Source organism: Delphinapterus leucas, chromosome 9, assembly GCF_059928025.1.
Source record: "Delphinapterus leucas isolate spDelLeu-1000000601 "Yukka" chromosome 9, BTC_Dleu_Yukka2, whole genome shotgun sequence".
NCBI lineage: Eukaryota > Metazoa > Chordata > Mammalia > Artiodactyla > Monodontidae > Delphinapterus > Delphinapterus leucas.
In genome coordinates this window covers 78,081,327-78,099,322 of record NC_143137.1, presented here as the reverse complement: position 1 = coordinate 78,099,322, position 17,996 = coordinate 78,081,327, and the positions used below count along the sequence as shown (strand labels likewise).

The 17,996-nt window shown below is 35.9% G+C and overlaps 1 protein-coding gene across 1 annotated transcript in view; it reads right to left on the bottom strand.

Annotated features, from left to right (window-relative positions):
* The window catches only part of SEMA3D (semaphorin 3D), a 139,064-nt gene that overhangs the window by 42,792 nt on the left and 78,276 nt on the right, over positions 1-17,996 (bottom strand). The window contains exons 7-9 of the mRNA XM_022562636.2: positions 17,162-17,304; positions 1,704-1,818; positions 459-528 (exon numbers count right to left, since the gene is read on the bottom strand). Of these exons, the coding sequence (XP_022418344.2) occupies positions 459-528; positions 1,704-1,818; positions 17,162-17,304 (328 nt within the window). The remainder of the gene's footprint in view (positions 1-458; positions 529-1,703; positions 1,819-17,161; positions 17,305-17,996) is intronic.

The window sequence follows — 17,996 nt, the reverse complement described above, 5'->3', positions numbered from 1 at the left end:
AAGACATGTATTTTGTTGGTATTACTTCTCTGTCATGCAGCTCAACCTATTTATTATGATTAACATGTGTATGTGCCCTTGTATCCAGTAATTGTAGTCTAGGAATTTAGCTCACAGATATACTTGCTCCTACAGGGAATAGCGTATGCGCAAGGTTAGTCATTGAAGCATTATGTGTACTAGCAAAGGACTGGAAACAACGCAAATGCCTAGGTACAGAGGACTAGTTAAATAAATTGTGTTAATCCATATAGGGGATACTTTGCTGGTGTAGAGAACAGAGACATTTTTATGTACTGATATTAAAAGATTTCTAGGAAACAATAAATGAAAAAGTAAAATTTTTAAATGTGTGTTTTTTCACACAAAAGGAAGGGACAAAAAGAACATATAAGTATTTTCTTACATAGATACAACAATTCTCTATAAGGATTATAGGCATTTTTTTTTTAACTTACCTGGTTGTGGTAAAGACTCCATATACTACAGGATTTCTTTCATCTCTTGTGGGGAGTAAGTAAATGTCTTCTATTAATGGGAAAAAAATAATGATTCTACATTTGTATTTTTCAGTATCATGTTTGCTTTTTCTTTAATAATGAAATATTCCTGAGACTCTAAACAGTATATAAAATTAAGATAACAGTGAAAGTCATTACACTATGACATAAGAAATTAAGGGGAAAAGACAAGTTCTCACTAGCTGTGTGACACTTAATTGAACATTCACCCTCGAAGGTATTTACTTCAATCACCTATGAATGGGATGGTTCACTTGATAATCTCCATGATTGTTTCCAATTAGGAATATGTGATTTCATATAGAACAGAAACTAAAAACAGGTTATTTTTACCCTCCAGTGTTAAAAAAGTGTTGTCCTGTAATTGTGTCAACTTGTTAGTAATTCAATTACCTATTTGGTAATAATACGAAAATAGCTAGACTAGTTCATTTCTTGTGTGGTATTGTGTAATTACTTGTGCAACACTGATACTAAAGTATATGTAAATAATATTCTTTAAAACATCATTTAAGAGGTGAGCATACTTATATACAGCATGAGAAATCATCCATGAATACTGAATATATAATTTAATACTGTAAATACAATACTGACACAAATCATTCAATGATATCGTTTTTACACTGCATGGCAAAACCAAAAATAAAGTTCAAAAAGTAAAAGCTAATGATACTAACTTTATTTACAGCTGAAAAATTCCTTCTAGAATTAGCTTTGAGAGGAGTAAAAAGGGGAAACAAAAGAGGAGAACCTAACGCTTCTCAGAGTATACTTTTTATTAACAAGTCAAAGCGACAGAGTTCACCAGATCTCCAGCAGAGGGCGTCTACAGAATAAGGAACCCAAGTTCTTGCTACCTATAGCCAGTGGCTCCTTCCAAATAAAAGACCACATGAAGAATGGATGGGCTTTGTAGTCCCAGAGCTAGTATCTTTCTGTCTCTTGCTGCAGTTTTGTTTCCCTCGTAACTCTGAGGACACTCACAAAAGGGGAACTTCTTCATTACGATGAACACCCAGACCTAGAGCACCTCCAAGTTCTTTGCGTGTGGGAACTTAGTAAGCACCACTCCTGCAAGCTGTCCTGGGCTTTATAATCAGGCATTTGGGGCTAAAATAAATTAAATGCTGAATTACTTAATTAGTAAGACTTTTTTAAGAAAAATGAAACGTGACTTACGAAGCTCATCAAAATGAGTATCTGCCCCATCACTTCCAGAAACTGAGCAAATCAGTCTGGCCTTGAGAAAAGTGGTCCATTTGTTTATCAGGCTGCGTTGTCCTCCTACATCATTCTGGGGGAAAAAAAAGAAAACAAAATAAAGATACAGATTTACCAACATGATTCTATCACCAGCTCAAACTGGTGGTTATCATAGGCAGTGTCTTATTAATGTCATTGCTTTTATAAAGACAGAGACCTTGAATATTTAAGTCCATGAATTTTCGAAGGAGGGAAAAAGCAGTTTTGTCCTTCAAAATTAAATGATTTTCTCACAGTTAAATGTGCAGTGTAAACACCATAGCTCTGCTGAATGAGCAGATGCGTGCAAGCCAACAGTATATAAGGCAGGCTTGGAATCGACTCCCATTTCTGCCAAGTTTTGCTCTATGACTTACAAACGATTATTTAATTCTTCAAGTCTCTGTTTTCTCATTGACAAAATATGATTAATGCCTTGAAATATGGCTGTTTTTTTGTTTGCTTGTTTTTGGTGTGTTTTTTTTGCGATACGCGGGCCTCTCACTGTCGTGGCCTCTCCCGTTGCGGAGCACAGGCTCCGGACGCACAGGCTCAGCGGCCGTGGCTCACGGGCCCAGCCGCTGCGCGGCATGTGGGATCTTCCCAAGCCAGGCCACGAAGCCGCGTCCCCTGCATCGGCAGGCGGACTCTCAACCATTGCGCCACCAGGGAAGCCCGAAATATGGCTATTTTGATTATTAAATGGAAAATTTCTGTCAAGTGTTTAGCAAAGGCCAGGAAACTTGTATTAAAAAAAAAAATGTTACGCACTTCCCGGGTGGCACAGTGGTTGAGAGTCCGCCTGCCGATGCAGGGGACACGGGTTCGTGCCCCTGTCCGGGAAGATCCCACATGCCGCGGAGCGGCTGGGCCCGTGAGCCATGGCCGCTGAGCCTGCGCGACCAGAGCCTGTGCTCCGCAACGGGAGAGGCCACAACAGTGAGAGGCCCGCATACCGCCAAAAAAAAAAAAAAAAAAAAAATACAAATTTCCAGTTATAAAATAAATAAGTCATGCACATGCACCCCAGTGTTCATTGCAGCACTATTTACAACAGCCAGGTCATGGAAGCAATGTAAATGCCCATCGACAGACGAATGCATAAAGAAGATGTGGTACATATATACAATGGAGTATTACTCAGCCATAAAAAGGAACGAAATTGGGTCATTTTTAGGGACGTGGATGGATCTAGAGACTGTCATACAGAGTGAAGTAAGTCAGAAAGAGAGAAACAAATATCGTATATTAACGCATATATGTAGAACCTAGAAAGATGGTACAGAGGAACCAGTTTGCAGGGCAGAAATAGAGACACAGATGAAGAGAAACAAACGTATGGACACCAAGGGGGGGAAAGTGGCAGGGGGTGGTGGTGGGATGAATTGGGAGATTGGGATTGACATGTATACACTGATGTGCATAAAATGGATGACTAATAAGAACCTGCTGTATAAAAAATAAATAAGGGCTTCCCTGGTAGCGCAGTGGTTGAGAGTCTGCCTGCCGATGCAGGGGACACAGGTTCGTGCCCTGGTCCGGGAAGATCCCACATGCCGCAGAGCGGCTGGGCCCGTGAGCCATGGCCGCTGAGCCTGCGCGTCTGGAGCCTGTGCTCCGCAACGGGAGAGGCCACAGCAGTGAGAGGCCCGCGTACCGCAAAAAAATAAATAAATAAAAATAAATTAAATTAAAAAATAAATACATAAAATAAATAAGTCATGGAGATGTAACATACAGCATGGTGACTATAGTAAATAATATTGTATTGCATATTTGAAAGTTGCTAAAAGAGTAAAAAAATAAATTTGCAGCCATGTATGGTAATGGACATTAACTAGACTTATTGTGGTGACCCTTTTGCAATATATACAAATATAAAATCATTATAATGTACACCTGTAACTCATGTTGTATGCCCATTATACCTCAATAAAAAAATGAAAAAAAGATATTCTTTAGACATTTAGCAAAACATAAGCATTTATACCAATTAGGTAGAATAAACAGGGTTATGCCATTCAATAATTCACCATAAAGAGATATTTTTCTTATTTTTAATTTAATATGTCCCTGTGAACACTAAATTAATACGATTTTCTGTTTGACTCAGCTAGATCTGCTATGCTTATGATAAATAAATAAGGATGTTTCATGGTATAAATACATTAAGTACTTAATTTTGACTTTCAAAAATTACTTATGAAGCCACTATTTCCATTAATATATTTCCATTTAAATCTAAATTCTATAAAAAGTTTTGTCTTTCATGCAGTCTGTGTTCCATAAAGTTAATAAACAGTTTGCTGTCAAATTTCAGGTCTCAATATCTAGGGACTAGCTTCCCTGTGATTCTTTTACCTATGAAAATTAAAGAAAAGCATCTACATGACCACTCCAGACAGGAGAATTCAAAGTCATATAAATAGAGGCTCTTCTTGAAGAAGGAAATGGGGAGGAGGAGAGAGAAGGAAGGGCAAGCAAGGTCATTGAGAACGGAGACCATAGCTGTCTTTATAGCCTTAACACCTCACACCAAGGGTGTACCGTGACACCCAGAGTGAATGGTGTTTAACATCCCTCTCTGCTAAACAACAGAAGTATTTTAAGTAATAGCTCTGTATAAATGAGTAATAATTATTATTTGCTTGCCTTCTTTAGGTTTATAACAAACAATTTAAAAAGGAGAATAATTTAAAATTTTAAATACATTCAAATTCAACAGTTAGCACGAACTCACATTTGCACTTAATGAACAAAATAATCACACCTCATAATTTGCACTATGTCTCAGTGTTGCAAGTTTTAAATAACTCCAAATCAATGTGAACTTACCCTTGAAACATGTGTAGCTGAGTTCATGTGTGTTGAAGACTGACTATACATATACATGTACACATAAATATACATAATAGAAACACAATGGTAACCACAGCAATTGTTTAGAACTTGGATAAACAAAAGACTTTTCTGGCAGTAGTACTCTGTCACTGATACTGTTTAGAATTGCTAATACATGGTGATAATAGAAAGCAAAGTAACATCTAGTTGGTTTTCTAATAGTTTTTAATTCTTAGCAGAAAATGCATTCTCTTATTCCTTTTATGCAGAATCTACTTCAGATATGCCACTAACATCCTGCTTGTCAGGTATTTATTAAGATCATATTTAATAATGAATAGCTAAAAATGCAAAATAAAATTGACAAAAGTCTTTAGAAAAATATAGATAAAAGTATAGATAAATGCCCAATAAACTGAGTCTTCTCTGAAATTTCTTTGTTGGGAAAATGAGGACAGACCTACAAGGTTTAATACTGTCTAAAATTACAGGTGGATTCACACATGCAGAAATTGGTTCAGGAAACATTCTAGATGCTGGAAAGATGAGGGAAAGAACAGCTGGTGAAACAATTCAGAACATGTATGGAGAACCAGGACAAATTTGGTTTAGACTAAGACGGGGATAAATTGAAATAGAGGAAAATGTTACGAAAGTAAACTGGGGTAAGATCAAGGAAGGGTTTGATACCAGGCCAAAGTGTCTGCATGTAATTTAGTACACAAGAATTACTAAAAGATTCAGTAATTAGCAAAGAAGTGAAGAAAATGAATATATATTTTATATAATAACGCTTTAGAAACAAACATGTCTGTAACTGCTCTTAAATTTATATTTTGTATATGGTGCCTCTATTATTTACCATTGCTCAATAATAAAAATAATATTTCAGTTAGCTATTAAATGATTTCCTATGTCTGCAAATGCAAAGGCAGACTTTTCTAGACATGACTTTTTTTTTTTTTTCCCCGGTACGCGGGCCTCTCACTGTTGTGGCCTCTCCCGTTGCAGAGCACAGGCTCTGGACGCACAGGCTCAGCGGCCATGGCTCACGGGCCCAGCTGCTCCGCGGCATGTGGGAATCTTCCCGGACCGGGGCACGAACCTGCGTCCCCTGCATCGGCAGGCGGACTCTCAACCACTGCGCCACCAGGGAAGCCCTAGACATGACTTTTATTTCTACTGCTAATATCCTCAGATCAGTTAATAAATATAAATCCAGATGTTAATACTGATGCTTCCTCCTAATGTAATAATGAATTTTATGTTAACGTACAGAAAGATCCCAGTGACAAAATGTGTTATCTGGCATTATTCAGAAAGAAAGAGATTTTTAAATAAATTTAAAAATAGAAGATAACTTATCTCCTCATCTTTCTCCTGACCCTTGATTTATATCTTTTTAAATGATCATAACTAGCCTCTATATGTTTTTATTTTAGCAGAGCCCTAGTTGTACTAAGCAGAACTCTAAAGTCTATTTTAAGGCATCTTCTTACATATTTATGGTATTTATAAAATTTTCATCGCTTATATTTGTATATTTTGAGTCAGTAATAAATACTACAAAATAGTGTTGATTCAATATGCATAAAGAAGTATATCAACTATCATGAATATAATACCAGGGACCATGTTTGGTTTACTGCTTTACCCCTAGCACAGAGCAGTTATTCAAATCATTTTGCTAAGTGAATAAACAGATAATATCAAATATTTGCTCCATAACATCCCTTTAACGATTGTACATATTACTACTTCATCATAAAAACGAGCAATCACATTCTCTTTTCAACACATTATTAGATAAAAGTGACAAGAAATGGCTCATTTTCAAACACCGTCCCTCTTTCTATTTGCAATTATCACCATATTTAAGACAAACCATGAAAAAACTCTATTCTATTAGCTCCAAATTTGCCAAAAAGAGGTTTATACTGTACCTGCATACTTTTTTCAACCTGACAAATGGAAATTGCAATCCTTTGAACAAAAGAATCTTTAAATGCTCTCACCTACCCATCTAGCTGCTGTGCGTGGCCTCTCAAGGAATAAAAAGATAAAAACAAGCACAAAAATCCAGGTCAAAGATGAAAGCCACCTGCTGTCAACGGGAAAACAAGTATAGTTTCTGGGATAATAGCTCTCAGGAATGGATTATAAGCATTTAATGACTGGATAGTAACTCTTACAGACATCCAGAAGCATGACCTGGGATGGCAAAGTTCAGTTCACAAGGAGTTGTATTTCTCCTGCAGGGAAGTGTCACTTGACTGACTTTGTGGACCAGCTCTCGGTCCCTGCATTTGTTTGCAAATCCACAAAATCCCCCCTGAGAACTTTAAGCCCAGAAGAGGGCTGAAAGGGAAGTAACCACTTTTGTACTAAACTCTCACCTCCTTGCTTATTTTTGTGAAATTCTAAAGAAGACAACTGTCTAACACTATAGATTTATTATTGAGATGTCAAAATCAGCAGCTTTTAGTCACTGGTCACTTCTGTGTGTCTCCACTCTATTTATCACAGCTTCTTTGTGGTCAGATTGCCAAAAGCCTTGCCATCCTCTACGCAAAGATGCAGATGAAAGTAGCAAAGAAATTAAATGTAAACAAGCCCGACCACATGTGTGCAATCTGAGTGGTGAGTGCAGAGGTTGCCTGTTTCCCCATTCTTTATAGCTTTTTATATGTTTGCAATATTTCTTAATTTTTAAGTGATTAATGAAAACAGAAAATTTTAAAAATGAAAGACAAAACACAAGTTACAATCTTTGTGCAGCTTTAAAGTATAATTAACTCTGAATCATTGGATTGGGTGATGGCTGCATATTATGAAATACTGTGATCTTCTAATCCTGCTATCTCCTAATGGGGCGATCAGTCAGGAGGCAGGTTAATGGTGACTCCATTTTCCTTCTACTGTCATAGCAAACTCAAGTCCTTATAAATCTTACACAGACATGTAGAGTAGCTACAAGCTGTGACACGTGAACTTTTATTGAGTGTATCTTTTGACCTTCGGGTCACTATGCTGGGTTCATCTGTTAAATGTGATTTTATCTCTATATACCATCCTCTCCAAGGATCTCTCAGCACTTTATAAATATTGTCATTTTCACCTTTATATTGAGAAACAGAAGCTCTTGGAAAGTGTAATAATTGACATTTAGCTCCTCTGCTCTTAAATCATGAACATTTTATAAATCAATGAAACCTCTAAGACATTTGTGAACATGGTATATTCCATTAAAATAGAGATGTGCGTTCAGAAATTTGTAGCCATATTAATTAGTTTAAGTTGAAGGACACCAGACTTTTCAAATAAATAAGTACACCTTAAGCACTTAAAAAAAGAAAAAAGGTTTGATGGTGAAGTCAGAGGTTACAAATTCTCTTTTGCTTAAAATTTAGTTACTTTGCCTAATGGAGCTCTTCTGCATCTTTGTGCAGACAAGAGAAGGGAATTCCCTGAAGCACTTTAGAAACCATAATCTTTGCAAGTTTGTGCACCCCTCTCCCACATTCTACCCATCAATAACATTTAATCTCAGAGATTTTATCTTGAACTAACACTACCCACTTTCTTGTGAAGTGTGATCCAAATACCACAATACAAAACATTTGTTTTTCCATAACTGAAGCTATCACATGAGACAAACACACAGGCTTTCTACTGATCTTTTTTACAAATTAAAAAAAGATTAGGGCAATTAAATACTTTTCTGTCTTTGATTTAATGCCTGTTGTATTTCTATACATCATTCGTACTCTTTATCTGATTTGTTATTTAGAATAACTGCTGTACCTTGCAGGTTTTAAATAATCTTGTGTTGAGATATATCTTCAAATCACCTAAAGACCCGTTTGCACCAGGAAATTCTGAAGTATGATCACAGCAACTGACATTTCAGAGCAATTGTTCAATGTACTTCTCTCTGGGCTGCCTCAATTTTCTCTGAGTTATTTCTAGGGACAGAATTTAGGAACTCTGTAAACCTAATACAGATGGTCTATATGGGCTGTATAAGTCAATAATAATGATAAGGATAATCCAAATGCAGGATGGCCTATTTAGAAGTTTGAAACTATTATCATCATGTGGTAGAAACAAAAAGTCAAACCCAGAATAAGATTCCCAGGAGGCTCATTAGGAGGACATGTATATATATTAAAATAAAAGTCATATATATATATATATGTATATATATAAATACACTGTTATACTGAGAGGAAGAGCTTAAGTGAGGATATTTTAATACATTAAATGAACTCATGAAAGATAGTGAAGTTAAACCCACTGAATCAAACGAGAGAACTATGTTGTACTTTCTTTTTCAGCCTATGAATCATCTTCAGCAATACGTCATAACAATATTGCATTTAATTCTTTCATTGAGATGCAAAAAAAGTTATGATCACTAAAACTAAAAGCATAAAAGGAAAATGATAACGAGTCTTCTACTTATCTATTAGTAATCTTGAAATACCTTAGCAGTAGAAGAGACAAAACTAGGCAAACTCAAACATCTCAAAGGGGAGAAGAAAAAACAAACAAAAAACTTGTACGGCAGGTATTGCACACAGTGGTTTTTAAGGGATAACTTCTGAATAGACTTTCAAGGCAAAAAAATTTTTTTCTTAAAAAGAACTCTAGTGTTTAGACATGACTGTTTTTGATTTGCCACTGGAGAATCGAAATGGAGAACATGTTTTTCTAACTACTTCAAAAACTTGTAAAGATTATTAGAAATGCAGGACTTGGGTAATACACTGCGCTAAAGAATTCAGTGTCTAAGATTTAACAGTTTAAATTTCGGCAAATCTAGGCATATTCAGCGGTCTTTTTCAGGTAAGATCAGAGTTCATTAAATTAAAAAAAAAGTGTTAAAAGCTACGGCCAACAGTATTAATCCTTGCCTAGGAATTTCTGACAGGAAAACAGATGGAAGTGAAGCAAAAGCACATCTGTAACTTGTGGGCTCTAAATCTCTCATTTAGGTTGTAAGCAAGAAGCTGAAAGTAAGCAAAAAAACCGCACTCGGAGGAAATCAATAAATACAGAAAGTGTCATCAGCCTAAAAACACAAATCTTCAAAGGCAGTAATTGTCCAAATAGGATCATATATCAAAATAGACAGTGCAAGTAGAATCAAAGCAAAGGGCTATTAATTAGACCCCCAGGCAAGTTATGTGAAAGGTCCAACCAAACTGAATTCCTGGCGTGGACAAAAGGAAATACTGCAGAACAAAAAGAGGACTGGCATAACCAGCAGCTGTAATCCGGAGTGGGCTAGCATAAGTAACCTAATGGACAATGCTTCCAGAAATGAACAGAATCCCAAAATAATGCAAAACAAACTTGAGGCAGAAAGTTGCAAGCAAGCCCCACTGAAGTGACTGGTATTTATACACATTAACTTACAGGGTGGGTTTTGAAAGGAAATACACACAGACACACACACACACGGTAATAAACATCACACAATCATAAATAATAGTATCAGAAAGCACTAACTTGCAAAATAAATAGACACAAATCTTTTCAGAGGGTTTATTTCATGCTGTTTCACCTACCCTTTCAGACAGCATTTATTACCTCTCCACGAAGACCTGTGTAATTTACCATCTATGAGAGCAGTCCAGGGTGTAAGGTGCACCATTCAGTGCTTGAAAATATTGACTGTTCAAATCAAAGAATTATAGAGCCTGGCAAAGGCTTTAGAAAGCATTCTAGGCTAAGCACCTTATTTTAAAAATGAGAAAACTGAAGAAGTTGTTTGACAGGAAAGTAGTGACACTACTGAAAAATAATTCATTAGTAAATGTGTTCTCCCATTTGTAATGATAAACACACTGAGTTTGAAAGAGATTCTTTGGACGAAGGTACTTATTATCCTGAGGCTGTCAATTATCTTCTAGGTCAGTTTCTTGACTATTTAGTGAATCTCTCTGTTCCCATCTCTTGTCCAAAATTTGCATTGTTCAAATTGTTCACATAATTTTCACCAGAGATGTCTCCAAATTCTTCTGACTCTATCCAAAAATAAGTTCTATCCTCAAAGTACAAATATTGCTAAAAATGAGAGCAAAGTAATAATAATAATTTTAACCTTTAAAACTGATAAAATACCATCTCTTCTCAGTAAACTTTGGTAACTAACCTGCCTCTCACCACCCCCCGGCTCCCAAAATATACACATACTACCACTCTTTCACTCCTAAGCAGTTAATTGAGCTGACTCCAAAAGTGTGTACGTATGACGTGTGTATGTGTGTACATGATTTTTGACATGTAACTTAGGGTGGTATGATCATGTACTCACATTATTCACATGTCGATCTCTTAGATGGTTAACTGCTTGAAAACAGAAATCTAAGTAGCCCTTGTTTTCCATTACTTTCCTCTGTATCTTTCAAGATCCAAATTCATATGATCTCATTTAAGCCTTTCATTTGCCTGGTAAAATAGTCATAGAAGAGATGGGTGTCCTCATTTTCTAGGTTAAGAAAGTGAGCTAGAAAAAAGTAAAGCAGATACATGTCTCTTTTTGAATTATGGTTTTCTCAGGGTATATGCCCAGTAGTGGGATTCCTGGGTCGTATGGTAGTTGTATTTTTAGTTTTTTAAGGAACCTCCATACTGTTCTCCATAGTGGCTGTATCAATTTACATTCCCACCAGCAGTGCAAGAGGGTTCCCTTTTCTCCACACCCTCTCCAGCATTTATTGTTTGTAGACTTTTTGATGATAGCCTTTCTGACTGGTGTGCGGTGATACCTCACTGTAGTTTTGATTTGCATTTCACTAATGATTAGTGATGTTGAGCATTCTTTCATGTGTTTGTTGGCAATCTGTATATCTTCTTTGGAGAAATGTCTATTTAGGACTTCTCCCCATTTTTGGATTGGGTTGTTTGTTTTTTTGATATTGAGCTGCATGAGCTGCTTGTAGATTTTGGAGATTAATCCTAGTCATGTACTACAATGTTCATTGTAGCTCTATTTACAATAGGCAGGACATGGAAGCAACCTAAGTGTCCACTGACAGATGAATGAATAATGAAGATGTGGCACATATATACAATGGAATATTACTCAGCCATAAAAAGAAACAAAATTGAGTTATTTGTAGTGAGGTGGATGGACCTAGAGTCTGTCATACAGAATGACGTAAGTCAGAAAGAGAAAAACAAATACTGTATGCTAGCACATATATATGGAATCTAAAAAAAAAAAAAATGGTTATGAAGAGCCTAGGGGCAAGACGGGAATAAAGACGCAGACCTACTAGAGAATGGACTTGAGGATATGGGGAGGGGAAAGGTAAGCTGGGACAAAGTGAGAGAGTGGCATGGACATATATACACTACCAAATGTAAAATAGATAGCTAGGGGGAAGCAGCCGCATAGCACAGGGAGATCAGCTCGGTATCTGTGACCACCTAGAGGGGTGGGACAGGGAAGGTGGGAGGGAGGGAGACGCAAGAGGGAGGAGATATGGGGATATATGTATATGTATAGCTGATTCACTTTGTTATAAAGCAGAAACTAACACACCATTGTAAAGCAACTATACTCCAATAAAGATGTTAAAAAAAAAAAAGTAAAGCAGAGATGTAAGTCTAGATTTGACTTCAAGTTAACATTTGTATCATTTGGGCAAAAGTTACTGATTATATCCTTACTGCCAAAACTAATATGTGACTGTTAGTCATAATCTTACCTGACTTCCTTTTGGTGTGTGACATTACTGATAACTGCCTTCTTCTTGAAACCGTTTTTATCCCTGACTTGTGACAGTACTCTCGTCCAGTTCTCTACCTGCTATCAAACTATTTCTTCTCAATTGCCCTTGAGGACATTTTCCTCTGCTTTTTCTTAAACGTCATTGTCCCTCAGGATCCTGTCCTTGCTGTTTGATCTTGTACTACAAATCTTCCTGGGCAATTTCAGACATTTCCATGACTTCAAGAACTACCAATACACTGGTGATTTCTACATTCCTGAGTCTAGACCCTATTGAGTCTCAGGTTTATATTTTTAACTGGTTATTATGACAGCATAACCCAGAACTACATCAAGTTCAATATGTTCAAATATAAAATCTATGCCCAGAAACTTTTTCTGGTGTTTCTTAAATATCAGAATGTATCTCTTTGTGCATTTTCCTAATTTCTGCCGTATCTTCTGGAAAGCACAGTTACTAACAGTATAGGAGTCTTTTGTCTACAGGGATAGTATCAAGGTCTTGGAATAGGAGTGAGGGAGAATTAAAATGCATGGAGGATCTAATAGGACAGGAAGTTGTTGCAGCCTTTTATGTACATCGTGGAATCAATACCTGCAGTTATTAATCAGTCCTAATTATGAACAGGAGAGATAAGACTTCTGAAGACTTCTGTTGAACTTTCGTGCATGTTTTAAAAGGAAACAGTCACTATCCTGCTAATTTTCCATATGTTTGTTTTGCTCCAGTCACAGTAAACCTCTTTTTATTCCTTAAGTGCTTTTTCCCACCTCTGAGATTTCACATGTGCTTTTCCTTCTGCCTGGAATATTCTTCCCCATCCCTGTCACCTTTGCCCTGCAATTTCCTCATCATTTTTATCATCTGATTCAAAAGTCACTTTCTCAGAGAGACCTTCCATATACAATCTAAAGCCCACCTATTCTTCCTAATTGACCCTGTGATTTTTCCATTATAGCAGTTATCACACCTTCCACTTATATGTTAATCTGTGTGCTTTCTTGTTTAATGCATATATAATGCACTAGGTTGTAAACTCAGTAAGGACAAGTATGATGTCTTTTTTGAAAAAAACTTCTATAAGACTACTGCTTAGCAATGCCATGTACAGGGTTAGTTACCAATAGATGTGTTAAGTAAATGAATGTTTTGAGAGTCTATATTTATAATGTAGCCACTAGCCACATGAGGCTATTTAAATTACAATTAATTAAAGTTAAATAACATCAAAAATTCAGTTCCTTAGTCATACTAGTCAACACTAACATGTCAACATGCCTACTATGCTGTAGAGAACAGATACAGAACATTCCCATCATTGCAGAAAATTCTATATTAGACAGCACTTGTCTACACCGGGCAATTAATAAAAGAGTGGTAATAAATTAAGGACCTTTTAGAAATTGACACATACATTCTATCTTAGAAATATCTCTTGAACTTATATGTATCTCTTCATTCCTACTTTCTTTAGGGAACTACCTAAAAGGTCTCCCAGTCACGCGTATTTCTCAGGCCAGATATATTCTTGAAATAATTAATTGCTAAACACCTATCAAGTCACTTCTCTTCCTAAAAACATTTATAACTTCTCATCGTCTACACAACAGAGCTGAAACTCCTTACCATGAAAATAATACTGCTTATCTTCCAATTTACCAGAATTTATGGAATAACATTGCTCCCCACTACCCCTCGAGTTCCACTGACAACAAGATTTCACTGTCCTTTAAACAAAATATACTCTGTCACAATGCTGCCTGAAATGCCTATCCTCCTTTCCTGTCCTTGGTGTAGTCTCCCTACCCCTGTAGGACTCAATTTTTGAGCTTCACTGAATGCACAGAGTTCTCAGTCTGACCTCGATCACATTATATTGTGATTATCTGTTTATGTCTCTATTACCCTCACTCCACTCTAAGGTTTTAAAGAAAAGGGACAGTGGTTTACTTACCTCCCAGTGTCTAGTCTTACTGCACTTTGCACAGAACTTATATTTTCTTGTTGAAATAATGAAATGATAAAATAATGAAGGAATGGGTTACAAAATTGAAGAGATTCACCCTTATCCTGTAAACAATTCTTTGTTCATTTTGTGTAATTTTTGCTTATTTCCAAAAGCTCCTCCCCACCAATCACTATATATTACTGACTAACAGTAATGTCTTTGACAGGTCAATAAAACAACTTTTACTTTAGTTTAGTAGCTGAAGACATAGGGAGCTCTTAAACTGTCAACAGTTTTTCATTGGCCTGAAGGTTATCAGGTAAAAATGAAAACAAACAATAATAACAAGAACAACAAAACCTTAATATTTCCAAATAAATAGGTACTGTGGAAATATCCTGGTGGGACAAATAGTATAAAGGACTCTCATGTTACTGACAAGCTCTGTAAATTCAGAACAGTGTACACAGTTACTCTTAACTCTCTCTAGCATGCTCTCTTCCTTCTTAGCTTTGTTTATATCTGTTGAACTTAATTTTGTTTCACAGCATAGACGTACATTACATTACTACCTGTTGAAAACAGAAAAACAATATTATAATTACCTCATGGGATAAAAAAAAATGAAACAGAGAGGAATAAATATGTTCCCCCAAATGTCACAAGGACATTTTTATGTGAAAATAATGTATAACAGCAACAATGATGCTGAAAAGCTATTTTTTAATTTAAGCTTGTTATTGTTTTGCAGGACATTCTTTTTTAAAAGACTTCAAGTCATTTTTAATCTTGACAGTGAAATCTCCACTTATGAGTGCTCACTTTTTACCGCACTTTAATCCTAAATTAATAAATAAAGTTAGTAACTTGGGCAGGGTGGGAGGCAATTAAGAAATTACAAAGATGCATTTAGAACCAAATATTGTAAACATTGACCAGTGGATCATATTGTAGTGGGAAATGCTGAAGAGGGTGTTAATTGAAGACAGGGATTGAGTAAAGAGATACATCAATTTAAGAAGAACCTCTATTATCTCTCTTTTTTTTTTTAAGGAAATTCATCCATCACAAGTCCTTATTTGATATCACAATTTGTTAGCTTTTTATCCAAACACAATAGCATGACAAAATCTTGCTGGGTGGCCTCAGAGTTTTTTTGTGGTGGGAAGACTTATGTACTACAATTCTCTCTGTCTTTTCAGTTCTATAGGAGTTTGTTCATAAATAAAATATCCCATGGCTGATACTTAAAGTCTAGATTATATTTTTATGATACAAATTTATAAATGGGGCAGCTAAATTTTTCTTTAATATGTTTCTCCACCTCTAAAAGTAACTTTCAGTATATTTAGTATGAGTGGAAAAACATTACCTTGTTATAAATGAATTTCTATCAAATGGATTTGACCTATCAAGAAATAAGTATTGAACTGCTTCACAAAACCCACACTTGTTATACATGTGCTCATCACAGAGTGACTCTTAAAATACATTTAATTGATTGTAAATCTCTTATGATATACTTAACGTGATTCATTTATACAAATGATGTCCATCCACAGCACAGCTTTCCGGCTGGGGTACTGTTGTTCTAAGGCATGCTTCAGTACACTCACACGCTACGACTACTCCAAGCAATGGCCATTCATCTCTCGGCGAGAGGCTTCAAGAGAAATGACTGTGAATTCTTAGACTCTGAAAGAATGAGGATGCTTTTTAGAGAATCTGTCCCCTGGGGGTGAAGGGATCAGTGGGGGACGGCATTACTGGCTCGGACACTAGGTAAAGAATGATCTGCGCTCACAAGTTTGGTCTCATTCAAAAGCCATGTTATCATTAGCACTCTTAAGCGCAATGACGGTTTATATTTCTGTCCCTGGAAGTGTTCAAAAGCCTGAGGGCACAGACTGAGAAAAAAAAGTCATAGGCTCAGATGGAAGAAAATGAAAAGTTTGTACAAGACCAAAGAAAGCTTCCCGCTGAGAGTATTTATTAAGTTAACAGCTCTTCCTCTTAATAACTGAGTTAATGCTGAAGGTGTCTGACCATTTAAGAAAAGTGATTTCAGTGAAGATAAATCCAACTAACAAAAGAATATACTGAAAAGTATGATTCCAGTAGCATTTTTATTCTATAAAGCTTGTATTCACTCAAATGAGAACTTTGATGGCACAAAATGGGAGTGTTTCATAGAGTTGTTGTTTTCCTGTAATTTACACAAAATGGCAATATTAAAAAGCAAATTTCAGTGTTCTTCAAGATAAATGTTTTGCCTTTTGGATTGTTTTCTTTCCTTCCTATCCCATTTTTCTCTCAGAACCTAATCTAGGTTAATGCTCTAGAAAGTATTTTAATAATAAGACTATATAACTGCATTTTCAACTTATTTGATTCCTGTAAAGATACATAATTTTACATGTGATGTGTTTTGATAAAAATATGGGATATGATTTTGTTAGTGTTTAAGGAACTCTAGTGAGTATGCTAAGTTACTTTCAATTTCAAAATAAAATTATTTAATGTACAAAACATTTTAACTTCCATGGATCAGGACAATGCAGGGATCTTACTGGGAATAGTAATAACTGGCAAAGGGATAGCCCACCAATAAAAGGAGCAAGCTGCCCAAGAGATCTAACTCAAACCTGGGGAATAGCTCAGGGATTGGAAAAAATAATTTGTAATATTGGAAAATTTTGCATCCTTCTTTTTTCTTTTTACTTTTGGATCTCAAAAATTATACATGTAAGATAATATGAATGTATTCTACCATTTATGAATAATGGAATTAACTTCAACATTACATGGTTAATTATTCATACACATACACATATGCCTTAAGTGGAATAAATATATCTTGCCTTACAAACTCTTCCAACTCGAGAAAGGATGGTCTTATCAGAAGTACTCCCTTCTTGAGATGATTCACGAAAGAAGAAATATATTTTATCATCATCTGGATTATAGGTGTCTGGGATGGGGAAAGTTCCAATAAATTTTGCTCCTGTTTGTAAGAAAAGAAGGTATACATTAAAATACTGAAATAATTCAGCCACAATAGTACTGGTGTCTTTTGTATGTAAAACAATTAGCAGCAGAATTAGAAATAAACACATGAATGAAATGTGGGAAATGAGACATATACACAAGTAAACATGACACAAAGCAGGAACATGTATTAGCCCAAAGAGGTCCTGAACAAGTTCTTTAGGACTCTGGACATCAGGTGAGAACACGACTGGCTGAGATTCACAATTGTTTCAATTCAACTAAATTACATAGAAAAGTCCTTCTTTCAAACCTGGAGATTCTATGATTTTATATTTTCCTTTTTTATGATTGCAATCACTGCTTCTAAACCAAAATGTCCATTATGAAGAGCTTAGGAAAAACTATAAACATATCCCAAATTTTGATATATTATAATGTTATTTGTTGCACTTTGTGTAACTGCCAAAAAAAATTGAAACAACCAGTAATGCTTGGGTCAAGTCCAGTGTTGGCTCTGAAGACACTCTTTCCAACTTGATATCCTGTTTCTGCCGCTTACTGGAAAAGTGACTTTGGGCAAATTGTTTATCTTCTCTATGCCTCAATTTTCTCATACCTAATATGAGGCTACCAATATCATCTACCTAGTAGGGTAACTGATATGATAATCAAGTGAATTGATATACGTAATGCGCTTACTATCTG